Source organism: Rhipicephalus sanguineus, chromosome 2 (genome assembly GCF_013339695.2).
Source record: "Rhipicephalus sanguineus isolate Rsan-2018 chromosome 2, BIME_Rsan_1.4, whole genome shotgun sequence".
In the NCBI taxonomy this organism is placed as follows: domain Eukaryota; kingdom Metazoa; phylum Arthropoda; class Arachnida; order Ixodida; family Ixodidae; genus Rhipicephalus; species Rhipicephalus sanguineus.
Genome location: NC_051177.1, coordinates 160,534,764 through 160,561,717, shown reverse-complemented (window position 1 = coordinate 160,561,717; position 26,954 = coordinate 160,534,764). Strand labels below are relative to the sequence as shown.

Sequence of the window (26,954 nt, the reverse complement as noted above, 5' to 3'; positions counted from 1 at the left end):
ACTACACAAAAATTATGATTTGTGGCGTAGTGGGTACGTTGCTGGTGTAGCCCCAAGAGAGTTTATAACGGGCTATAGAAATCCCGCTCTTCCAGCTTTCGCTGTGACTGTGCTGCGCTATCCGCGCAGGCCTGGCGTTTTTTTTTGCATTTCCATGGAGAAACACTAGGCATATTAGAACTGCGAGTTAATCTTTTTAATGCAAAGGTTGGAACCACTAGACGTCAAGATTTTGACGCATGTAACCTATAATTTTTAAGACAAAGCCTTAGATATCGATGAAGCGCGACAAGTCACTGTCGTCGTCGGCGTCGAAAGTAGTGACGCGAAACTCGTCGTCATGCCGTGACGTCTCAGGTCACTGAAATTTGAAGTTTCAGTCATGAACGATACAGTGGAATGAACCTTTCAATCAGGCTGTGAGGCCCCGCACTTCTTAACTTAACCGCGTAATTCATAAGAACCGGGTTGAACTGGTGCTCTTTGTTCTTCTGCACAATGCCTCTACGAACTTTTCATAGATGTATGTCAACGACGCCAATCGCACGATTTCTACAAGTGATGGACTTTACAACCGAGTCTCACAAACTAGACATGGCGCTTAGCTCGAGCTCAGTCACAAGTTTTCCGCATTCTCATAATAAATGTCAATTGTTCGATGACCACGAATATTTCAGGATAATCAAGCGATTGGTAGTCGTTTCCATAAAAGAACGCTATGAATGGCGTCAGCTTATACCTGAAAAGATCAGCCATGAATCGTTGCGATGTATTTTCGTAACAGAGAGGTTTAAATAGTGTAAGTTGCACTAGGTTACACGTTAAAATACAGGGGGGTGAGGCTGCGCAAGCGCGGAACGTAATGACAGCTGAATGCGTAGCGTGGACCTGCAAGTCGCGCTAGGCTTGTAGGGGCCAGCCTGGCCAGCCAGTAAGACCGAAAAGCCCAGTATGGGGGATAATATAAATGGAAGTGAGCCAACCGCCGTGGTCGTTCTCGCCCCCTTTGATCGCGCTGCAGTTAGAAGGACGGCGTACGCTCTTGTAAACACTTCGGAGCGCATCGCTCACCGAAGAAATGTAGCAAACGTTTGTATTGTTTCGTTTTTGGTTTGTTTTTACATCTCCGCGTCTTTCTTGCCAAGCACTCCTCGATGGTGAACCTAAGCAGCTCCAAGTGAGGCTACTTAGGTTTCGCATACGCCCCCTCATTTTAACAATACATACGCATAGGCATAAGCAGGAAGTGTCTATACGCGCGTGCAATCTACCTGCGTGCTGCCTACGCACATTCATTTTTTATGTATTGTGAGAAAGGGCGCAGGAGATGTCAGGAACTACGTGGGCCTTAGCATTTAATAGAATCTTCGGGAGTGATTCTATCGCCGGGATTTTTAACGGCATAGTTATGGGCATTTTCCTTTGCTAAAGTACGCCGCTTTCTCCTAAAGAGTATAAATAATAGGTGTCTAAACGCCGTGCATGCTCTACAAGCAGGCAAACTATGCAGATTTACGGAGGACTGATACTATGGACCATCGTTGCCACTGCAGCGGCATTTAATAGTATGTTTCACCGTTTAGGCGTAGATGTTTCTCCATATCAAAACCCTTGGAAGGTAAATATTTTTTTTCTCAGTCATATAGCGCCCAAAAGTTTTGCTATTATTAAAAAAAGTTCGGCAGGTCCTATGCCTTGTGGAAATCGGTATCATGCGAGGCAGTCAGCGAGCAGTTCTACGCAGAATATTTGGCTTTGAGAGAAGCGTTACGAGGTGGGTCGACGTGGTTTTCAAAGTGTAGTAGTTGTGAGCTCAACGTCGGCTTATAGGCACGTCGACAGCACTAGCGTTTAAAGGGTATCTTATGGTTTGACGTAACGTCAGCACTCACGTCAGAGCACACACGTCAGTATTATTGAAACGAAGTGCACTTTACGCTGTGATCATGTGAATATCAAATGTAACTTTCGAAAGCCTAATATACCTCGCTAAGCACCAACTTTGACCGTTGGCGTCCCGCGTCGTCGGCGACGAGTGGTGCGAAAAATAATCATCACGTGATGACGTCACCATATGACGTGATCATGCCGTCACAGATCGCAAAAAGGCGTGATGTCATCAGGACGTCACAAATTCTTGCGTGATATCACTTGACATAACGCCACATAATGCGGTTGAAGTGTTGTATGCGTTACCGAAAAAATGTAACTAAATACGCTACTCGTTACGCTAAAGAAAATAGGACACGTTACCGTCCTGCGTTACCGATAAAAAAGTTCACGCTTACTGTTACCGCTACAAAAAATGTATGGCTGGTTACTTCTGCCGGTACACCATAGTCAGAAATGTTAATCAGTGCATCCTCGCCTCCAGAACCTACAATAGCAACTTTATAAAACTCATCTTTATATGTCACATAAAGTTGTCACCCGAACAAAAAATTTACCGGAAATACTGATGAAATGAGAACAATTTGCACAACTCTGCCGTATCTTCGCAGTAATATAGTCGCCTAGGGTTGCCTGAATAGTTACATGTGATGGCTTCTAACTACGTGGAACATGGGGAAGCTATTTTTCGGAATGGTTAATTAAGCACAAAGTGATCGATTTCATCGTCATCAATGATCTTCTCAAGGAAAACATGACTGAACAAACTTGCAGTAATTATTAGGGCATGCTTCTTCTATCAAAATAAGTGCGCACATTTTGTTGCAATAACGGAATGCTTAAATGGCAAAAGAGGAGGGAAAATTATTTGCGTGCATAAGCAAGCTTTTTTTTTTTCAATTTGACCTGCGTAATTGTCGCAAATATTGCGACTGCGTATGTGAAAGTGTTCAAGGTCGGCCTCCCATGCTCAGGAATTCAATAACCAGAAACGTAGGCGCAGTCAGAATAGCAAGAACAAAATAATTTTGAATACGAAGTTTATAAACAGTGCTACAGTAGTGCACGAACAGTTTGCTAATCTAACTACAAACCGCTCAATATAAGAAACAGCCGCGTTCCAACGCTTTAATCGGACAGCTTGACTTGCTTATTAGCGAGTACGTCCCCACGTACGCTAAATAGGAGCTCGACGGACGCACTATATGGTGCTCCTGTATTCACTATAAGGAAGAGCTAGTGAATGCGCGGAAAGTTTTCCTTGAGCCAGCTAATGGCGATGCCATGCAGCACCAAAGGTACCGAGACAGTCGCTCATCTTCTCTTGGCGATTACGATCAGAAGACATCTCCGAAGAAGTCATCCTCCTTTGCGCTGGAGCTCACACCGAGTCTCGATGTCCACAAGCCGAGCAGGTGTCGACCGCTTGCTTTTGAAGGTTACAAGCAAATTATTAAACTTTGCTTCATCAACAATCAACGGCAACTTTAACCCCGATAGCAAAGTAGCCGAAACTGTAGCAAACCCATTTAATAAACTTCGTCAATTTGCTCCCCATTTCAATTTTCCCCGTGCGAAAAAGGACACCGTGCGGGGTCGTGTTGTCAACGCTTGGCGGGCCGACAGCAGTCTGCCGCCGCGACAAATAACGTCTGCGCGAGCTCTGAGAAAGGCGCTCCTACAAAGCGAATGAATTTTGTGTGAGACTGCGAGGCTAATTGGAATGAAACGTAACAATTAACGCGACACCTCATGTTGCAGAAAATGCTAAAGAAAGTACGTTACCCGTTACAATTCCGAAATTTTAACGAGTACGTTACCAAGTTACTGAAGAAAGTAACGCGTTACCGGTAGCGCCGTTACTTGTAACGCGTTACCGCCACCACTGCGTCGTTGTAGCGCCCTTCTTTGTGCGGCGAAAAAAACGGCAGCGGGCGCGATCTAGAGACAGGGGCGTAGGCAGAAATGTTTTTTTTTTGGGGGGGGGGGCACCTTCTTGATCCGACATTGGGTCTGGGCAGATAAGTGGGGTAGCTCTTTCCATCGGTCACTAAGCTGTGCTATGTGGCGGCGCTGTTGGGGAACAAAAGTTCACGGCGTATTTGTTGTAGAAGTGAGATGTTAGAAAATTTTAGTTAGTCTGGGGAAGTGGAGCGCACATCATACGGAACTGCAGGTCATAACACACAGAGTAATGTACTATGTGCAGAGCGAGCGCCGGCGATGCCAAGCCCCATCAAATGAAAAAAATATAGAAGCCTTCTATCTGAATGAAAATAATGGCTCGTCGTTAGAGGCTGCTTGAATATTTGTGTCTTTATTAGTTTGTAATGATTAATGTTCAACAACTGTATTTAAAGAGCATATGATAACATATGCGCTTTAAACCTATGAATGTGTTAGAGGGACTTTAAACAGAATAATGTCCCTTGTTTGAGATTGGCTGAATTTTGCACGGCTCTTTTTTCCGTGTGAACATTAGAGTCACCGCTATATAAAAAAAACATGGTTAGTCCCTCCGTCATAGGAATCGCTACAACACGAAATTAAAACTTGTCCTCACCGAAGAAGTTCAATGTTTACTGTACATTGATATAAGGGAGCTTGCACAATGTCTATTCGTGTTTGGCAGCTTCAACACCCTCTCACGTGGATGTACCCACATTGAAGCTTGGTGGTACATCTTTATACCGACGACTAACGTCCATGACCAATGATTAAGCAAACCCTGGTGGTAGCTGTAGTTGTTAACGGTGAGAGCATAATCATAAACAGCGGTGTGGCAGCCCGAAGAGCGTCGCTGATTCGACGTGGAACTTGGGCTAAGGTCGCTATCCCGCGGCATGGCAAAAAGTTATTGAACGCCACGGCCAGACTAGAGGTAAACGCAACGCTCGGGGTGTCTCCCCATGTAGCCTGGTCGCAAATTTTCTCGAGGTGAGCGTAAGCGTGAAACGCGGTGTTACAATCAGGCAAAGCAGGCGCGCGTCGCAGAGCCATTTTTGGTACAAATATATTTTATGAGCGAGACTGCCGTTTGGGCTAAGGTCACCACCTCGCAGTGTGGTAAAGCTTTGACAATATTGCACTTCTGGTATTGGAAACGCGCCGAATGGGACGGACGCGTAGCAACGACGCATTGTAGGACCTAATCGCGGAGGACACAGTCATGATGCATTACTTCGTTTTACCGTTTCCAGAGGACGGCACCACCCGGCCGACCAAGAGCACTGTGAAAGGAAAGTGTTAGATATAAAATGCGCCTTTATAAAGCCCCCTGAGTTGGTGAACGTGCCGCAGAGGATAGCATGCCCGGCATCGGTTGCCGCGGACCGAGAGTCCGTGGGTTCGACTCCCGCAACGGCAGTTTTTCCTTTGCCATCTGCTCGTGTCATTTTTTGACGTCATTTCCGTGACGGAAATACGTCACTGAAGTCCTGGTGGACCCCGGCATAAAACACTGTCGTGTTAATATATCAAGAGAACGCACCCGCACGCTTCGAAGACAGCACACATCGCACACACGCACTACCTTGGAGGTCAAAATCCAGTGCCAATATATACGGGGTGGTCAGTGAACGGTTGTGCAGCGCGAGCGGTCGGTTTTTTCAATCAAGACGCTGCCGCGACGCTGCCTCGCGACGCTGCCTGCGTCGGCGCCGCTGCGCCGCGAGGCAAGATAGGGGGGGGGGAAGCGTACGCTTCCCCCCCGATCTTGCGTACGCTCCCCCCCTACGCTTCCCCCTCTTTCTCCTCTCCGTAGGAGACTATCCGTAGGAGAGGAGAAAGAGGGGGAAGCGTAGGAGAGGAGAGGGCGACACATATCACGTACTGTCGCAGCGCATTGTCTTTAGGGAGCCTTCATGTGTGCACGCCCCCTCCGTTTTTAAGACTGGTTATGGGGGAGGGGAAGGGGAGAGGGGAAGTGGAGAGGGGGAGGAGGGGGGGAATGGAGAGGGGAGGGGGAGAGGGGGAGTGGAGAGGGAAATGGGAAAGGGGTAGAGGACATGGGGAATGGTGAGGGGGAGTGGAGAGGAGGTGTATGGAGGGTATGCGCATGCGCAGTAAGTGGTCACGCCTCACACCACCACCACCACCACCACCGGACAGATACTGCCGGCTGCCGGGAGATACGTCGGACAACGGAGACGTGACAAGGTTAGACTAAGAGGAGCTACGCCCTTAAAAACAAAATAAGGAAAAACATCGAGGACTTAACGAGCTTCTAACCTGGGCCATCTGCGCGGCAGCCCAGTATTCTACCTCAGCGTCATGCCGTTGCTCCAAACTGTTTTCGAAAAGGACCCTCTACAGGCTTCATGTCAGGAATTAACCACATTAACAAATTAAACCATCTCCCGCTAAAGGTGAATATGAGGCGATGCGAAGCCGGAGCAGTTGCACGATCGCGTTCTCCTGGCGTTCGTTGAGCATCCTACCGACCTCGCGTCGTGGAACGCGAAGAGGTGCGCTACGCGCGTCGTGTCTTCCCTCTAGCCTGGCCGTCAATTCTCACCGGGTGAGCGCGGAACGCGTTCGAGAGGCGCGCGAGAGGGGGGGAGCGTAGGAGAGGAGAAAGAGGGGGAGGGGACGTGGATACGCTGGCGCTGATCGCGGCGCTGCGCACGAGAGGGGGTGGGGTAGCGGGGAAGGGGAAAGGGAGTGGAGAGAAGGTGTGTGGAGAGGGCTTGCGCATGCGCAGTAAGGGCATCCGCACACCACCACCACAACCACCGGATTGAACTCCGCCATAAGATGCTTCGCATCTAATATGTAATGTATCGTGGTAGAATAGTAACATAACAACCAGGCGTCACACAACGCGAATTCGGCAACCAGTTGTCGCACAGTGCGAATTGTGCAACGAATGAGTTGTTGAATGCTTCCAAGCCATTACAAAGGGCTCTGCCATAATTCTTGGTCAACAGCCACAGCGTGAACAAAGTGCACATGATGCCTTACAGCTGTCTAGCGGGTACAACGGTTCTCCGCAGGATGGCGAAAAATGGCATAGTCGCTGCTTCCCTACTTCACAAAAATTAAGATGATTTATAACGCAGTGCGTTCCTAGCAAGTGCAGTTGTATTGGTTTCCAAGGAAGCCCGTAAGGCCACCATGATCAATTTCCTCAGGGCCTCAGTAAATGTCTTTCGCTATGTCTCTCTTTCTCACGTTAACGTATCTTATATAGCGTGGTGGGAGAGTGAAGTAACGACCGGGCGTCATGCAATACGAATTACATAACTGGTGGGTCGTTTAAAGCTGTCAACCTATTAGAAAGGGCTGAGCCATAATTCTTCGTCGTCATTAGCCGCCGCATCAATAAAGTGCACATAAAGCCTTGCAGATGGTACCTCGCTTCTCCGGAGAATGACGAATAATGGCATAGTGGGTGCTTCACAACTTCACAAAAAAATCACAGCATATCCACGGAGTGAATGATGATGAGTGGGCGAAGCTGCGGAGGTTCATCGGTAAACCGTGAATCTCCCGTGAATTCTGCCCAGTACATCGTCACCGACGTGAGATCGGGCGCGTTTATACTAAAGGTTCGATGAGTTATGACGACTTGCAGCTCACTTTAATTTTACATGTACGCTGTGAATTTTCATTGTTTAGAAAACCATTGCTTTAGAAAACATCTGGCGTCTTTCGTTAAGCAGCTGGCGTCTTTTCGTTTGCTTTAGAAACATGTGGCGTCCTTTTGTTTTGCTTTTAGAAAACATCTGGCGTCTTTCGTTGGTTTATTTCATCAATCAACGGCGTTTTGAACAAAATTTTTATTGTTTAATCACGCACAGGAGAAATCTCACCAGGCACTACCTTGGAGGTAAACAATGGCTGCTAATGGGAATGAGACACAGAAGAAGTCGGCTCTTAGCTAACACTTACACTTCTACTTCTACTAACGTTTCCTACTGGAACATGCCAATGGCTGCTAATGTGGAATGAGACACAGAAGAATTCGGCTTTTAGTTAACGCGCACGCTGCGAATTTTTTATTGTTCAACAACGCACAGGAAATATCTCCCACCGGCACCACCTTAGAAGTCAAGATCTGCTACTAGCGTTACGACTGGTTACGCACTACTATGAGGGACGAACGGGTGCCGCCTTAAGGAGCTTCGCCCCTAAAAATCATGCTTTGTGGCGTAGTGGCTATGTTGCTAGTGTACTTGTGTTAGTAGTCCCAACAGAGTTTATAACGGGTTCTACATGTGCCGCTCTACCAGCTGTCGCTGTGACTGTGCTGCACTTTCCACTAAGTCCTGGCGTTTTTTATCCACTGAGCTCGTTAAAAAGCGATGTCGTCTCGGCACACAAGCGCGTTGTATCCTCGTATATTGTTGTGTACTTTGCGGGCTTTCTTGGACACTACGGTAAAAAATAAGGCATAGAAAATTATTGAGATTCTAAAAAAAGTTTTTCTCATGGCAGTACTTAAGATACAACACATATATAGGAACAAAGAAACCAAAGGACGACAGGAGCGCCTGGTTCCTTTGTCAGTACTTTTCATTCATTAGCATGAGCCACGACCAACGAGTCCAAGCTGAAGTTCTCATCAATGGAAATGGATGCCTTCGAAGTCTTTCTGACACCTCATGTTGACATATGAGGCTAATATAATTTTAAAAATTTTCAACTACAAATGAATTGATCAGGAAGAACACAAAGGTGTTGTACACTACTTAGATAACAATCTGTGTACAGTCTCATTTGTATAGGATGATAGTTCGTTGTTTTATTCCGACAACAAATACAAAAATTTGTGATGCCTAGAGGGCGCTCCGAGCTTTGCGCAGGATTGTGCAACTCTCTCGCGGAATTTTTTAAAGTTACTCCTTTGAACGATTTCTTCTAAACAATTCTTTTTTTATTTGAAGGCACCAATGTTTTACGGCTATTACTAATTTTTTATTCTTGTTTCAATTTCCGTTATTTTTTGCCAGAACGAAACAACGAAGAATGCTGCATGTATAAAGGTCTTTTTTAAAAAGAACAGGTTTTTCCTCGACAATATATTTACACTTTTGACTTTTAGATGTCATATAATAAATGATAAGAATACTGCGCTAACAAATGAAGCCAACACGACATCACAAAATCGAGAGCATATTTGAAAATCATTGGTGTAGACACTACTTTGATGGTAATATATTGAGAAAGTATTTATGAACTGATTATAGGGTGCTATGCAGGTGTACTAAGAGTTATGGTGCGATAAAATAGCATGAGGCTGCTGCGCCCGAGTTCAATTGGCTCCTCATCGCCATTCTTTACTGTATGCCTTGACTGGCATCAGACAAAATCGCACCAACGATAGGTGGTAACCACGGCAGGTAATTGCTATGTAGGTGGGTTATTTTATTCGTAGCCTCTTAGCGTCTGGGATCTAAATATATGACCCACACTATAAGCCCTGCTCGACATATATGGTGACGATCATAGTTCGTAATGCATAAAGCGAAAGTCGGTTTGTCACACGTAAACATTCAACAGGCCTAACCTCCGTATCCCGCTGAAGCTACGTTTACATTATCCTGCAGTTAACTTGCTCATCGCGTTGCGTTTCTGCCGTCATGTCCTTGCTAATAATTGCTGGCCATTGAAAGGGCTGAAGGGAAGACTGGTGCACCTGGCACATGGGCAAACTGAAGCCCTATGAAGTAAACCCCTTTACTTTGCTCCAAGTAGCCTCCTGCGAAAAGTAGGCGAAACTACTTTTCGTAGTGCGGCACTCTAAGATGATTTTCGTAATTGCCGCAGCGAAATAAATGACGCTGCTTGTTTAGAGCGGGACTGACAAAGCACCAGAAAAATTAAATATCTGCTCAACACTAAAGTGAAATAAAGCGTAAAGCATTAAAATTCAAAAACACATAATTATATGTGTTATTTTTTTATTCTTTAGAGCGCAATGGAGTTTATTTGAGCAGCAACGGAGAATATTTTTTTCTTACGGCGTATACCGTACGTGTGCGCAGCAGGTTCACGCAATTCGTATGTCTTATGCGTCCTGCAGCATCTTAACACCTATAGCGCACCGAAGGGACAGGGACACAAGAGAAACGACGTGGACGCAGCGCTAACTTCCAACAAATGTTTTATTTACGAAGCAGAGACATGAAAATATAGGAAAAGACCAAGCAACGCACGCAGGCGCATCAGTACAAGATCAATAATTATCATGACACATGTTGAACACGTATACACAACGAAAGCATGAGAGTACAAAAATATCGAAAACCTATATAGGCCATGTGGACGCAACCATCCCCCTCAGGTCACCCTTCCTATCACCTTTAAGAAATCAAGTTCCTTTTTTGTCAGCTCTATTGACGGCGCGCTCACACACGTCCCCCAAACTAGCTATCTTCGCCGCCTCGATGATGTACGCCGCCTCGATGATAACCTTACGTTCTCCTGCAAGAGCGGAGAACGTAAGGTTATTTCTGCATCCATATTCTGTCACGTGGTTCCGAGAGCCGATACTGCTGCCGAAGCATCCACTGGTGGGGGCGTTATCGACCTAGCACCTGCATGTGTCGTTACTGTTTCATCTGTCCGGTCATAAAGTGCACACCCGCGGGAGTTCCTCTAGTGCTCTCAAGACCACATTGAGTATGGACCTCAATCCAATTCAGACTGATGCCTTGCTAACAATTTTAGCGAAACACAGAGCTTGTTTTGAAGTTTGCTCAGGTGGGTTAGGTAAAAAAACAATGGCCGAAACATGTGGATCTCGAGTCATACACCGCCGCCCTTACGGCATACTGTATTGTGAACTGAAAAGTCCAGATGGGAGGTGACAGATGGAAACACGGAGTGGGATAGGTTGAACAAACAGGAGAAAGTGCCTAAGACACTGGCCGACGTTTCGATAGGAGGACCTATCTTTGTCAAAGGTGACTTGTCATCCTTGGCGTGTTAGTTTTAAGGGGTTAGCGTTGACGTCATGTTCAGCGGTGGCGCGTGTCGCTGATGGTAATTGCTGCCTGGAAAAAAAAAACTATAAAGCAGATGAGTGTAACTCTTGCCACATTTCAAGAAAATTTCCAACGGCGCACAGCATCTCATCTCAGAGGTAAGGGGAGCTGCAAAAAAGAAACACTGAAGGGAGGAGCGGTACAACAAAGGGAGAGCCACCAAAGGCACGACGAACAGCGGAGCATGAAAGAAACTTGGAAAACCGGCAGAGAAGCGCCGAGTCTAGCTATTACCGCAAAAGCTGCAGAAGATGTGAGGGTGAGCAACTGGGCGTGTTGGTAATGCATGTTTCGAATTTGTAGGCGCGAAGAAGACACGGACAAGAAGGGAGACACACACACAGACACACACACATTGTTGGCAGTGGCGCCCTGTGTGTGTGTCTCCCTTCTTGTCCGTGTCTTCTTTCCGCCTACAAATTCGAAACCTGCAGAAGATGTTGGCAGCTCTCTATTGGTGTAATCGGTTAGCAGCTCTGGTCCTTTGGCCCAGAGTCGGCAGATCCGAGCGCAGCTCGCAATCAGAGCGGGAGGCACAGATTTATCCCTGATGAGTGTAAGGACTGAAATTTGTGTATCATATACGCTTTCATATATTTCCTCTCACGCAGTGACCGGAAATTTGTTTGTATATTGTAAAGCTTGGCTTCATCGAAATTATGGTCTTGGTCATCGAAGTGGCTGTAATGCTTTTGGTAAATTGTGCTTTTTGTCCGCGCGGTGGCCGTTCAGTCTTACACGAATTCGTTGTCCAGTTTCGCCTATGTATTGTTTTTTTACACTTGGTTAATTCAATGCAGTAGAATAGGTTGTTTGACGTGCATGTGAAGTTCGATGTTACCTTGTGAATGTAACGCGATACTGTGTTTTTTACGTTGGTGACCGGCTGTATATCTTTGCATGTATAGCATATGGAGTGCCCACAGGGACCAGATGTTGGTGTAGTTCATGTTGTGAGTTTTGCATGAACGAGCATGTCTTTAAAATTGCCGTTGCGTCTGTAGGCGACCATAGGCGGTTCGGGGAAGATTTTTTAAAGTTTCTAGTTGGTTGTTGCAATTTGTATAGCATTTTGTGTGGTAGATGTTTATGTTCGGAAGTGCGTTTTAAAATTGTGTAGTGAGAGGAGGCGTTGTTGCTGTTGTGGTTTTAGGGCGTGGTTTGAGTGTCTCAGTGCGGTCCAGTTTTAGTGAGTTCGTGTAAGCCTTGTGTAAGCTCTCATTTTTCAATATACAATGAACATGGAACTACTTTTGTAAAGACGCGTTTTAGTTTCGTGTTATACTGATTCCTATGACGGATAGATCCACCGTGATTTTTTTTTTTTGTTAGCCTGGCGCCAAGCGTTAGAAGGTGAATCAACGTCTTTGTGCTCTTTGAACTGTTATCGGCATCTCGGAGGCTTGCCAGGCACGTTGATCACACTGGCGCCTAAAGGGTACCTGTGGTCCTACGTAATTTCGACAGTCAAGTTGCAGCAGAGACGTCAACTTTATTGAAACGAACAGAACGTTTGGTGCGATGATCTGCATAAGTAGCGGCCGTTGGGGTTTTTCTATGGGCTTGGGCAACTGTTCACTATAGCATGCTGAGTAATAGGAGTGTATATGTAATATTTATTACATTGTTATAAAATGGGTTAGCCAACGCTCGAGGCACAACTGGCGTTGAGTCGACATGTGTTTTTCCGAAGCCTGCTGTTTCAAGCACTGCACTGGCTCGGCAGCAGATCGCTCGAGTGCCACGCAGAATGTTCGTGTTCGATTCCGACTCGAATCGTCACTTTTGTTCTTTGCTTAGCGTTAAATAGCTCGTTTCGCAGAAGTTCCGGTGTTGGTGCGGCGGCGTTGGCGTATTTGTTTGTGAGCTAAATGTCAGCGTTGTCCTTGAGGGAAGACTTGAGGTAGATGCGAACAAAGAAACAATAAAAGGTCTGCCATTCCGAGTGGCATCGGGGATTCGAACCTGCGGCCCCTTTTCCGTGGCGCGACGCGTTTCGCCGTTCGACCTCGCGCATATATCCTCTAGCATACAAATGGCGAGCCATTTATCTATACTATTTAGCGTTGGTGGTACACGCACATCCCGGAGGTTCTTCTGCGGCTTGACAAAAATCCCGCCAAATGGCGCAAAGGGCCACGGGCGCGCTAATGCCTGTTCCGTCACACCGCATGCATGGATATAGGAGCCTGCGCGCATCCACCCTTTCGCTTTCCTTGCGGCATGGTTTAGGTGTCGACCGAGAAGCGAAGCAAGGTTAGCGATTTGAAAGGCGATGCGAACACGGTCCAATTACACTGTCGTGTTCTACTCTTGAAAGCGAAGCTCCAGCGTCCGCCAAGTTTTATTTAACGCGATCGCGAGAAATTGCGGTCTTGGCGTCGGTGTCGCCGTCAGCGTTGTTGGTTGTCAGCGAAAAATCGAGAAAGCTGCAAATAAAATAAATAACAGAAATTGCTAGTTCGCATGAGAATCGAACCCAGGCCTGCCGCGTGGCAAGCAGTTGTTCTACTAAAGAGCCTACGTCATTTCTTGACACTGCGTCGGTAAAAACCGCTATATGAATGGGATGTAGCGGGAAGGGTCTCCTTAACGCATGTATTATTGCGTGACAGAAGCGTAGAATTGCGTCAGACGTCAATACATGTGATTTACACAACGAGTCAGTGGTTTAAAGGCTCACCCATTACAAAGCGCTCAGACATATCTAATCATCACTATCAGCAGAACATCAACAAAATGAGCAGCTGCGTAGGTTCGCGTGTTGCCTTACGGGCGCATAGTGGGCCCTTTGCTGATTTGCAAAAGGAAGAATTATGGCGTAGTGCGCACTTAACAACTGTATTGGAGTAGGCATTCTAGGACAGTTTGAAACGGCCAATGCTACACTCACAGATGTTTGTTTCCTTTCGGTACGGTTAAGGCATCCACCGAGAACCGAAGCGAGGCTAGCAATTGAGAAGGTGATGCGCACGGAGCCCAATAGCGCTATCGCGTTCTACTCTTCAAGGCGGGTCCTCCAATTTTAACGCCATAGCGTTAGAGAGCTCGTGTCGCAGAAATTCCGCCGTCGGCGTCGGTGTCGGCACCGTTGGTTGTGAGCGAAAAATCGAGAAAGAAGCAAATAAAATAAAGAATAAAATTTTCGGTCCCATTGAGAATCGAACCCGCGCCGTTCGCGTGGCAAGCAGGTGTCCTACCGCAAAGCCACGATGTTATTTGCAGCGGCTTCGGAAAAAACACTGCATAAACGCCATGTAGTGGAAGGAGTCTCCTTACCGCATTTTGTTCGACAGGTGTCACGACGAAAACGAGCCCATTCGGCGATTTGTAGGCGCATTTGGGAGGCCATCAAACTACGTCGAAAAAGGCCGGGATAGTGCAGCCATCGGCGCTAAAAACACACACGAACTTGCAAACAGCTCTAAAAATGGACAACTATGTCCATCTAGCGTAAACATATCAAGCCAACGCCGGCTTTCCAGAGGAGGCGTTGATCAAGCAAACAGCAAACGCTAGATAATGTGCTGCCATCTGTGAGGCATTGTGAGACTCCTCATGGCCTCCGAGATGGAGAGCGCGCGGCGTGTGTCTTGGAGGCCATGCTACTCTTGCTTTAGATCAAAAACCTGTATGTACCATTCGCGCGCACGCGCGCGTGTGTCTGTGTGCTTGTGTGTGTGAAACAATACACATTAATAGGTATGCACTTAGTGGTTGAAGTGCGCACTAGGGGCCAGATTTCGCTATTGCGTTCAACTCTTAACCCATATATACCCAGTATCCTACATATAGGACACTGGGCACATATGGGTTAAAGGCCAAGCGTAAGGGTCCCTCAGTTTTTTTTTTTTTTTTTACAGCGAAAGCTGTTATGAGATCATTTCACTGGCCGTTTTTGGTGCCGTAGTTGTCCTCCGCCGCTGCCGCCGCCGCCGGTGTCCGTAATCAGTATCGCTCGAAATAACCCCTTGAGGCGCAACGTCCACATATGTGGACGCAACTTGTTCTTGCCAGTTTTTTGGACTAGTAGGAAAGAAAAGGCAAGATACATTGCGCATAGCATCAACTGAACCTTCTGCATAGTCAACATGTCTTGACTTAACCTAAGTGGGCTAAGTATGACCATAACCGATCACTTTGGTGAAGGCACTACGATGTTCGACGGGTTGTTCGACGTGCCGCATTCGAGGACCAACGTCATAAGTGTTATTTTTCTCCGCACAAAATGAACACAACCAAAAGCAAATTGCACATGCATTTTAAGCCAACAATTTTCTAATTCTTGTATAAAAATGGAACATGACTGACTGCAGAGTAAATAAATATACAATTACCATCTAATTAGGATTAATTAGCAAAACTTGCACAAAACAGCATATAACTTTATTTTCTTTCTTTGAATGTAATATTGAGTGCCTTAGAATTACGTTGTGAGAATTTGAGACATTTGCAGGCAGTGCATCATAATTAGCGCCTGAAGGGGATAAGAAAAAAAAATTGGCCGCGTATCTGCGTGCTTCGCTGCAAATGTCGTCTAAAGACGATAGAAGAGGCGCTGCGTGAGATATGGACGCCATCTGGCAATACGTCGGGAAACACGAGTGCTGTGTTGCGGGCTGGTAGTCCCGGCGCAGCGGCAGGCGAAGACCGGCGGTGACCAACGCGACCGGTGGGGACGCCGGCCAGCCCGAACACGCTGTTTGGCGCGATGCGCCGAAGGAGAAGAAACGTCCGCACTCAACGAGAACTCTCCACAAACTCTCTTACTTACACGTCGCCTGGGTAAAACAGGAATGCCAGAGCGGCGCCCCCTGTCATTCGTACAATGCAATACTGAACCGAAACTGAAACACAACATGAGCTTGTGCAGAGGGCACGGAGGAAGACAAGTTTCAGCGCAGTCGCATTTTCAGCGCACCTTAAGAAACTAGGGTTGTAACATTGTAGGGCGAGTAGGGCCAGAAGGACCGTCACGACGAAAACCTGCCTCCTCAGTTGTATTCGCCTGCAACGTTGGTGTGGCTTCGCGTTCCCTCCTCCGCTCCTGGCCTTTCCACAAAGCTACTGCCTAAGTACGAAGGCCCCTACCGCGTCCTACGTCAAGCATCCCCAGTTAACTATATGATTGAGCCTGTTCAATCATCTACGGACCGCCGTCGTCGCGGCCGCGAGGCTGTTCACGTCGATCGACTGAAGCCGCATTATGACCCACCAGTTGTACCTGTTCCTTAGGTCGCCAGGAGGCCAGAATGGCTCCTTTTCCGCGGGGGAGTGATTTGTAACATGGTAGGGCGCAGACAAGAACGCCTGCGAAAGAAGACGACGAAGACGGTTGTTGTTGGCGCTCGCGCTTGCTCGGCTTGGACCGCTGATCGCTTCAGCTGTGGCAATCTTTTAATAAACGCGTTACTGTCTCAACGTTAAACGCATACCATCAAGGTCTTTAAAATTGCGTATTATGTATTTTCTGTTAAAGGAACACACCGCCTAATACTTACCTAGTGATGTTGCGCCTCAGATATGCGTAATGTTTGCTTTTTGATCAACAATGTACACAAGTATGAACCTATTCAGCCGTTCACGATGGCTGGCCCTTGGACAAGTGGTTCAACTTTGGCCGAGTGGCTGAATCGAGGGACGTGCCGACAAACAGAAAGACAGACAGAAGGACAGACAGAAAGACAGACCAAAATTTCTGCGTTTAAGTTCCCCAAGAAAGACTATCGTCTGTAAAAAAACGCTAGGCCTGCGCTGAAACCGCAGCACAGTCACAGCGAAAGCTGGAAGAGCGGCGTTTCTAGAGCCCGTTGTAAGCTCTCTTGGGGCTACAATACAAGTACACTAGAAAGGTACCCACTACGCCATAAATCACAATTTTTGTGAAGTTGGGAAGCACCTTCTGAGCCATTATTTGTCATTCTGCGGAGAAGCGAGGCACCAGCTACACGTCTGTAAGGCATTATGTGAACTTTGTTGACGCGACGACTAATGACGATGAAGAATTATGGCTCAGCGCTTTGTAATGGGTTGGAAGCTTTAAACGGCCCACCATTTATGTAATTTGCATTGGGTGACGCCCAGTTGCTATTTCCCTCTCCCGTCATGCTGTATAACATACGTTGACGTGGGAGAGAGACGGGGGGGGGGGGTGAAGAACTTTAATGAGACCTCGAGGAAATGGATCATGCGCTTATGGGCTTCCTTGGCAAACAATACAGGTGCACTTGCGAGGAACCCACTACGCTATAAATCATTGTAATTTTTGAGAAGTAGGGCAGCAGGCACTGTGCCATTTTTCGCCATTCTACGGAGAGCGTTGGTACCTGCTAAACGCATGTGAGGCATTATGCGCACTTTATTGATGCTGTGCCTGATGACGATGAAGAATTATGGCAGAGCCCTTTGTAATGGGTTGGAAGCATTCAACAACCTACTCGTTGCGCAATTCGCATTGTGTGACGCCTGGTTACAGAATTCGCGTTGTGCGACGCTTGGTGCTTATTTTACTCTTCGACCACGCTATATTGCATTTGCTAATGTGGTTCCTTCCCGACATGAAGCCTGTATAGGACCTTTTTGCAAAGTAGTTTCAAGCACTGGCATGGCTCAGAGGTTGAATACTGGGCTCTCACGCAGAGGGCCTAGGTTCGAACCTCGTTCAATCCTGGAATTTTTTTCTTATTTCGTTTTTTTTTCTTATTTCGAGCAATACTGGTTACGGACACCGGCGGCGGCGGCGGCGGCGGAAAACTACGGCGCCAAAAACGGCCGGTTAAATGATCTCATAACAGCTTTCGCTGTAAAACGAAATCCAGGTACAAACCGAGCAAGCGACTTTGCGCATGCGCTTGACCTTGAAGCTGAGCTAATTTCGATTCCCCCCTCTTCCTTCTCGCACGTCCGTCGTCATGACAACGTACATACGCTGTGTCAGTTTGTTCTCCTCCCTCGTGCACCGCTCTCTATCGGTCGGTGAGAGGCGCGTGCCCGCAGGTGCGCGTGCCTCGATACCCCGACTTCTGTCACGTGGCTGCTGCGCTGGCATTTGGAGGATAAATTCATACAATGTGCCCTTGCTTCCCCTCGAGGGCACCGAGCACGGGACACCGCTGTGGCATGCTCTATGCAGTAGTTGCTGCTATCGCTCAAAAAAACTTGGTTTAACCGCATTCAACCGCAGTATTTCTTATATTTAGGCGAAAGCCCTAGAGGGCTCTTGAGAAGGCTCCCTCAACGAAAAGCCGGTGTGTAGTACAAGACAACCATATGACATCTCAAGCGTGGCTCAAGCCGCGCGAGCTGCGGCTCTGTTCGTCTTTGCGGCGGTCGCGTGAGTGAAAATAAATAAAAAGCAAAGCGGTATTCGCGTGACATACAGTGAACGGTAAAATATAGCCACACCAGATTTCACTCGATCTCGAGTCGTATTAGAGATCCTCTGACCCTGTGATAGTAAGAAACACTGTGAGTTTTTAAAATACATCGAGGTACCACGCAGTGTCAGCTTTACAGTACCACGAGAGAAATGCAGTGATTTTTCACAAACTTTGCAAAAAACCATTTGTAACTAATTTTACTGACAAAAGCGCCAAGCTTAACAATGCGCAGCGTACGGTGTCACCATGTCTTCTTTTGTGTCTCATGATTTAGTTGTGTTTTTATGCGGAATTGTGTTCATTACCCACGTAAAAATAGCCTATGATGACGACGCTGCAAAAAATTTTTCGAACATGACTCACCCGCTCGAGGTAGCCCGGCTGGCGCTCGTGAACTTGATATAACCGTAACGAAAGAATATTTTTATTGTATATGGTTCACATCACAAAGATACAACCATTCTCGCTGTTGGCCATTACATTCAAAACCCTGTGAACGGAAGCAGCAAGTTTAGCATTTCCCGTCAAGTGTGCCGCAAAACTAACTCTCGGTCTCACCTACGCGTACTCTCATCTCTAAGAATTTCGTTTAGTTATTTTGCATATATGTTGAAAAGCTAGGTACCGATCTTTAAGACCAATCTATAACTTGATATTGTGACGTGGTTGTGAGGGCGAAGAAGGCGGCGGTGAGGCTATTATATTCGTAACCATTCACTTGGGCGAACATGTTCCAAACGAAAAACCAAACTGCAAGCAATGCAGGCTGTACATTGATGGCGGCGAACAGAGCATCGGCCGGCGAGAAGCGTGCATGGTAATAGGATGCAAATTCTTTTCTCACGGTTCACAGAAATCCACCTTACACCTTAGAGAGGGTTTTATCCTGTGTATAACTAGCACCCTTACATCTAAGAAAGGCGTTTTGACGAAGCAAAACACCCACATCAAGGCGGTTGCCAATCATCTAAGCACCCTTATCACGGAAAAATAGTGAAAAATAAATGCTCCCATACAGGGAACATCTAATCATATCAGCATAGAAGGCGCAAATACGCGCACAACCCTACACAAAAGATAGCAATGGAAAACACCAAAGAGACAGAGCGCTCGTCGTTTACAACCATACACCTGCCATCTCTTAGATATAACCATGATACCTTAAGCCGCCGTTCAGTGCTGGTGCAGAGATTCTTGTTTTGCATAATTAAATAATAAGCATTCACTGTATACACATCAAATTATTGTGTGCTTGTAGATAGGCCTAAAACAGGCAGATCTGTTCAACTAAAGTGGCCTAATATTTAGTGCCTTTTCAATTAGAAAATCCCTATTATCAGCTAGTACTCTGTCATATGAGCCAAAGGTGTTTTGGTGGCCCATTACACCCTTAGATCCTAAAGGGTGTCTTGTGAAACATTTACCCTTACCCAAATCAAAAGACTACTTGGGGAAGCAAAAGTACCGTACATCCCCATTTTTGCAAATATTTGTCAGGCAAAAGGGCGTTTCTCTTCCTTGAAATCCCTTTTAGAGCTCACAGTGTCCGTTGGGTTGCGTGACCAACACTTTTTATAGTGGTAGCTCAGCGGCGTGAGAGCAAATGACTAGTGAAAAGAAAAGAGCTCGGGTTTCCTCAAGATACTTTCGACAGGCGAATCTTCTACAATGAAAGTTCATGCAACTGTGCCAGCGCGTGCCACGCCCAAAAAAGATATGCTGCTTACAGATTATAATGTACTTATCGGCCTCTTTCTTGCTGCAGGTTGCAAATAGCAGCAGTAATGCCTATCTTTCACATGCATCTTCCACCCTAGAGAGGAATAGCCAAACTTTATGCGTACGATCTCGGTACTTTGGGCCGGGCGAAAACGGCACAGTTGAGAGATCCCTGGATTTCTATCCAAGAAATTACAGGTAAGTGTTCAGAAATTGCCGGCAGCGAGAATGTGAAGGACGCAAGGTAATGTAAAAAACAATCATCTCACTGATATGACCCGGCCAACAATAAATTTCAGTACCTTTAGTAAAAGAAAAAGCATCAATAGCTGTGTAATCGGGCAGTACACGTAAATTCCGGACAAATTCATTGCCGCGTGGCCACGCGGATGTGTGCGGCCAGACGGCTAGGATTTGCTGATTTGCAAAAATGGAGAGAAAATTGTACACGCCCAACAATGCCTCACATTGTTGGGATGATGAATCACAGCAAACACTACCAAATGACCACAGTGCACTACCAAGTGCTGAGATTATCAGAAAAGTAAGCAATATGAAATCACAAAGTGCTGAGCAGAGTCGCCGTTTTATAAATATCACATGTCGGGTCAAGCCGTGATTCATAGAGAAATACATAAAGAACGCAGGACCTGCGGCCGGGCAGTACCAAAGTGCCACCTCTATGCTTCCGCAGATTCACCTGCTTCGGCAGGCAATTAGTGGGACACGGGACACGGCAAAGCTACGGGACACGGCAAAGCTACGGGACACGGCAAAGCTACGGGACACGGCAAAGCTACGCAAGGCTACGCGTGATGCGTAGCCTTGCGTAGCTTTGCCGTGTCCCGGAAAAGGTAGCTTCTGGCAGGTAAAAAAATGATATTTGTTTCAATATTCAAAGCCCGTTGTTGGAGGCAACGCAAACATTTTTTATTAACTTCACGCACACACCCCATCCCCTCCCACGAAGTAATCCCCCAGGATGTAATAAGCAGTCACATTTTAGATGCGAAGCAGCTCTTTGACTAGCCTGTGTAACGCTGTCCCTCCGTGCGTCCGTACGAACGTGCCGCAACGCGCTCCCCTCGCCGCAGGTGTTGGAGCGGTGCCAAGCACTGATCTCCACTAGGAGGAGCTGGATGGCGCATCGAGCACGCGGGCGTGAAGCCACCGGAAGCCGCCGTTTTTGTCCCAAAAGAGAGCTTTTTTCTTCTTTTTTAAAGAATACCTGCCTGTAGCGCAGTAAATTGTACGAATCGACCGGAAAAGTCGCCAGGAAAGACATTTCACGCATAAGTACCTCAAAGTTGCATTACGTTTTACGCATTTTCTACGTTGCAGCACTCCGCCATATTCGGACGGTGTCGGCACGGCGTCTGTCATCTTTCGTGTAGCGTTCGTCGGCGTCTAAAGTGAGCCTTAATCGCAGCGTTTGAAAAAATAAGAAAGAAAAACGATCATAACAACAGCTGCCACCCTAGAATACTTGAATTGCGTGACTGAGACGGACAGAAGACGCCAGCTTCTGGGACAAACAGGGGACCTTCCGGTGGCTTCACAAGCGCCCGCCTCGCAGAGCGGGGATGCGCTGTCCAGCCTTTTTAATGGAGGTCAGTGGTGCCAAGTAGGTCACGTTGACGTCACACTCCCCTCGCAGTGCGCGCTCACGTCACTCTCTCCCTCGCCTGCCGCGTGCTCGCCGCAGCGCCCGCAGCTGCCGCCTCATCCGTTCGCCCGCAACACCTGCTGCTACCGCCGCTCGCTCCGCTACCTCGACCGCGACCACCGCTCGCTACACCGCCGACTCGTCGGTTCACGCGCAATAAACCTGACGCGCGCCTTACGTACGCGTTGAAACATGTCTGCACGTGTCACCTCTCTCTCGCTTCACCCTCTCCACCACTCGGAACGCTCGAGCGCACATCGAGTGCCATAGTCGCGAGAGACTTCAACGTTGCCGTAAGCGGAGGAGGAGAATGGCTCGTCGATTACATGCGTGACGTGCACTCGCTGAAGTGCGTGTCGGCGGAACGGAAACTACCCAACACGATAAGGGGAACGTGCATCGATCTGGTCTTTGCCAACTTCGACGTCGAATGTCTGCAGGAACCTCTCAGCGTGCACTTCACCGATCACAACGCCGTGGTAGTCAAGGCGAAACGCGCGCCAGCTCCAGTCCAGCGCCCGTGTCCACTCTGAAGAAACGACAAAACCTACGCCAGCCATCGCTTCAAACGAATATTCCAGCGCTCACCGCAGCACCCGCGTTAGCGCCGTTCAACCGGTGACGCCACCCGTGCGCAACGCTGCTGCTTTGCATCCCATCAGGGTTCCCTTTGGGAAGATGGTGTTAATTTTTAGATGCGAAGTATCTTATGGCGGAGTTCAATCCGGTGGTGGTGTGCGGCGTGACCACCCTTACTGCGCATGCGCATACCCTCTGCACTCACCCTCTCCGCTCCCCCTCTCCACTTCCCCTCTCCCATTTACCCCTCTCCACTTTCCCTCTCCCCTTCGCCTTTCCACTCTTCCTCTGAAACGCGGGCTAGACATGCTGAAAATTTCTCCTGCGCAACGCCGCGATGAGCACCAGCGCATACGCGTCTCCTCCCCCTCTCTCCTTCCTACGCTGCCGCCCTCTCGTGCGCCTGTCGACCGCGTTCCCCGCACGCCCTGTGAGAATTAACGGCCAGGCTATAGGGAAGACACGACGCGCGTAGCGTGCCTCTTCGCGTTACACTACGCGAGGTCGGCAGCATGCCCAACGAACGCCAACGGAACGCGATCGTGCAAGTGCTCCGGCTTCGCATCGCCTCATGGTTTCCTTTAGCGGGAAATCGTGTAATTTTTCAATGATTCTTTGGAATTTCCGTCTCCATCACTTTTGTCCTTTCTGTCTCAGCTGAATATATTTTTTTACTTCGAAGTTTTATGGAGACTAGGGCAACATTGGGTGTAACGAAGAATCTTGATTATTGCATATTTGTTTATGGTGACTGTGTACAGGTGTAAAAATCTTGTTGTTTCCTCCTTTTGGGCTCCGTTGAGAATGCCTGGCAGAACTGCCGAAATCAGGCAAATATGATGGCTTCATCATTTAGTCCTAACAAATCCCTTACGTTATAAAAGAAGGCACGCTTATTTTTTAGTTTTTCACGCGTCAAAAGAAACCATTCTATGTACGGTTTCACGTCCTTCGCACTGAACCTCCTCAGAGGACGTCCGCAGTACCTTCGCCTTTTGTTGTGGCTGAAACCCTTACTGATATTCTAGATCATGCTTTGAGTACAACGAATGTAGCCATTAGAAACATCGTCCTATAAATTAATCAGGAGCAACAAATGAAAGCCTCTCTAAACTTAAGGAGCTTGGAAACACCGTAATCTACGTAAGCTTCCAATGAACAATGAATATTTCTCCCAGAGTGGTATCACAGACATAAGGGGTTTGACTAAAACGTAGCTTCTTGATGATGATGAACAAACTTTGTTTAATTAGCAGAGAGATCCCCCTCCTCTTTTCAGAGGAAGGGGGGGGGGGGCAACCTACACGTCAGTCATGATCCCGTGGGTCCTGGCGTCATCTTCGCCCTGCCGTATTAAGCGTGCTTGTAATTGTGAGTCTGAGCTGAGGAGCGTGGCCATCAAGCCACGCCCGTCCGGGAAATCGCCCCTCATGGAGGCCTCCGGGCACGCCTAGTGCATGTGGCATTGAACAAAGAACAGGCGGTGGCGCGGCGCCTACTTCAGACACACACACTCCCTAGTCCGGTAATGATGAAGCACTGCGCACCGGAACTTTATTCGGACAAGTGCAAATTTTACTATAACAGGCGGACTTGAACTGAAGCTTTAAGGCTGGATAAATACAAAAAAATCGCGGAACAAAACGAAGATGCCTTTCACCTTTCAGTCGTCTAAAGTAATTGCGTAAGATACCGCGTGAATTTTAAATTATTGAACGTAATGTGTCGAACTACTATTTTACATTTAACCCAGCTCTTACATTAACAAAACCTATTTTTGAGATAGATAGATAGATAGATAGATAGATAGATAGATAGATAGATAGATAGATAGATAGATAGATAGATAGATAGATAGATAGATAGATAAAAGTGCCTCTGGTTCGCTAAGAAATGCGTCCCTTTTAAAAATTGGGCAGATCTCACGCCGTGTGGGAATCGATTTCATGCGAAGCAATCAGTGAATAGTTGTTTATGCTGCATTTTGTGTGTTTGAGGAAAACGTTACGTGGTAGATCGACTTGTTTTTCTAAGCGTTGTAGTTGTGTGCCCATTGTGGCTTTACCAGGCACGTCGACTAAACTGGCGCTTAAAGGGTAACTTATGGCATTATCGAAACGAAGTACACATTACGGTGCGATGATGTGAATATCATACGTAACTCTCGTTAGCGAATTTCTCCGGGGTCGCGCAACGCTTGGATATAGCTTGCTGAATCATAGCAATACCAATATTATGTTTCTTAGACTTCTATAACAGCGGAGCCAACACTGGAACCACAATTGACACTGTATCTACACCTGCATAGGGTCTTTTTCGAAAGTGGTTTCAAGACACGGCGTGACTCTGTGGCACAATGCCTGCATGCCTCGAAGAATGCTTGGGTTCGATTCCTGCTGGAATCCTGATTTTTATTCTTTGTATTCCTCAGTTCAACACTGCCGATGCTGGTGTTTCTTAACTCTCTCGCATTTAAATGTCCGATGTCTGTTCTCGCAGTGGTGTACGGGTTCGCGGTGGTGGAGACTGGTTGCGCTGGCTTAGAATGCACGGTGGAGGCTACGGTATCCCATGGGATCTCCGCCGGCCTCATCTGTTCTCGCGGTTCATGGACAGATATATACTGCCAATCACAATTGGCCCTCACGCGCTTACCGTGGCCTGTGGTATACGGGTATGTGCCAGACGTGTCTGGAGGAAAGGGTTTGGCGACGTGCGCGACTGCATTGTCACGCTTTTCATGTCATGACTAGACAGTCATATTCGTCAAACCCTCTTATCCTTTCATGCCAGTTTTGGTCCGCGCCTAGCTGAGGATGCGATCACGAGAACACCTAACGACTATAGATAGATAGATAGATAGATAGATAGATAGATAGATAGATAGATAGATAGATAGATAGATAGATAGATAGATAGATAGATGGAAACGCTCAAAGTGCCTGAAGTTGGCGAAGAAATGCTTCGCATTTAAAAGCAGACATCAGGTTTGGAAGGCTCTTTAAAATTACTAAATGACTACATGAAGATAATAGGTACGCTACTTGTGCACTCCAGGCAAGATAAGGAGTGCAAGTTCTATTTATTGCTGTGGACGCATCCACCTGGAAAAAATGAACGAATATTTCAAATGAAACATGTTTTCGTTTCATGTTTTTTTTTCAGTTTCCCACCGCCGCCGGCTGTAGCATCGACGCCACCTAACAACAATAACCGACATCACAGTGGAAGCAAGATAGATGAATATGTGTAAGACCCTGTGTACCTGCCCTGTACATCAAGTGGTTCACTCATTCACTCAGTAACCAGAGCATTTTAGTCTTCATTGTAAATGAGCGTTATTTCCGATGATATGCGTCTGAAGACTAACTGAAGGATTCTTAACAAACGCTGGCCATTACTATACAAAATGGCCGGCGCTTTAGCTAACGCTAAGAAAAGCTCCGGCGAAAGCGTACGCTCTCATGAGATGCTTACTAAATTACATTGCCGTTCTCAATCAATTGCATTGTCACTCCTTCCTCCCCCTCTGAGGCGTTCGACCTCTCATCGGATATTGCACTACCTCCGGGATTGGCCCATCTTGGACCAAGCGATGACGTAATTACATGACGTCATATTGACATTACCACTTGACGTCATAGTGGAACGCCACAACTTGGTGACTTACTATTGGTGCTATTATAGTTCGCGAAAGCCGTATGTTTAGACTCATGGGACGTATTAGGCTTTAGCCTTAATTGTTTCGTAGTTTGATGCCTTGCTTTTAGGTCTTCCTTCGTAGCCTGCCATGTGTCCCTATCAGCAAAGTAAATATAATGCTAATCTATCTCGTGTCACTCCTGAATTTCCTAACGTGATGAGTGTATCGTGATGAGATATCGGCGCGGGCAATGCTGCTATTGCTGAAATAAGAGAAGAGTCTACAGCGATTATCTTATGCGTGTGAAGTGAAGATACCACCAAGTGTACTGTAATGTTTTACGACAGCGATATGTTTACATCGCAGTTAGCACACATAAGCTGTCTGTTACAGTTTCACCTGAAATGTTAATTTCAAGCAACCCGTAGCTATTTTCACTAAATGCTACTATTTTGCCAAGCATGCATGCTCCTAAGTACGAGAATGTTGGACTGAGCCGGGTGCGCGAGCCATTGGCGTTCCGCGGGACCTAATAAATGTGCTGTAAATTCAATTCAATGCAATTCACACGTTTATTTTTAGTTATTTATTTATTTGTTTATTTATTTTCTCTACCGCCGAGGACACTACTTAGGAGATAGATAGATAGATAGATAGATAGATAGATAGATAGATAGATAGATAGATAGATAGATAGATAGCAATATCTGATTTATAGTAAACTGATTGCCATATATGTTTGTGATTCGGCGATAGATTGTTGATATAATAAATATTTAAAAATGAAAGAAGCGTTTAAAATACATTTACTTTTAACAATTATGAATACTGCGTACTTGAAAAACATTTAATGAGCAAACTACCTCTTGCGCGCCCTCACTTATTACAGGTCTATAAACATTTCTCTAAGCGAAAGGAACCAAAGCGGAAGCACTATTCTTGTTGCCGATGTGAAACGTAAGTGAGTAACCCGTCTGGAAACGGCCATATTGTTCTTACGTTGTTATTGTTAAAAGGAAGGACGCGTATTTTTAACAATCTTTTACGCCCACGTAGATGAAATCGCGCTTTAGCGCTACTTGTCCTGC

The 26,954-nt window shown here is 46.8% G+C and overlaps 1 protein-coding gene across 1 annotated transcript; it reads left to right on the top strand.

Moving 5' to 3' along the window:
• The first annotated feature begins 1,481 nt into the window (after positions 1-1,481).
• Positions 1,482-26,954, top strand: LOC119383841 (uncharacterized). The gene is made up of 5 exons (XM_037652121.2): positions 1,482-1,618; positions 20,025-20,176; positions 25,389-25,472; positions 26,756-26,823; positions 26,923-26,954. The coding sequence occupies exons 1-5, from the start codon at positions 1,505-1,507 to the stop codon at positions 26,937-26,939; spliced, it is 435 nt and encodes a 144-aa protein (XP_037508049.2). The 5' UTR covers positions 1,482-1,504; the 3' UTR covers positions 26,940-26,954.

Bases quoted from the DNA above. Each gene is read 5' to 3' on its own strand.
- LOC119383841 (XM_037652121.2), top strand. From the start codon at position 1,505: ATGCAGATTTACGGAGGACTGATACTATGGACCATCGTTGCCACTGCA. The intron at 20,177-25,388 runs GTAAGTGTTCAG...TTTTTTTTTCAG, and splicing joins TTCTATCCAAGAAATTACAG to TTTCCCACCGCCGCCGGCTG. The intron at 25,473-26,755 runs GTAAGACCCTGT...CACTTATTACAG, and splicing joins AGCAAGATAGATGAATATGT to GTCTATAAACATTTCTCTAA.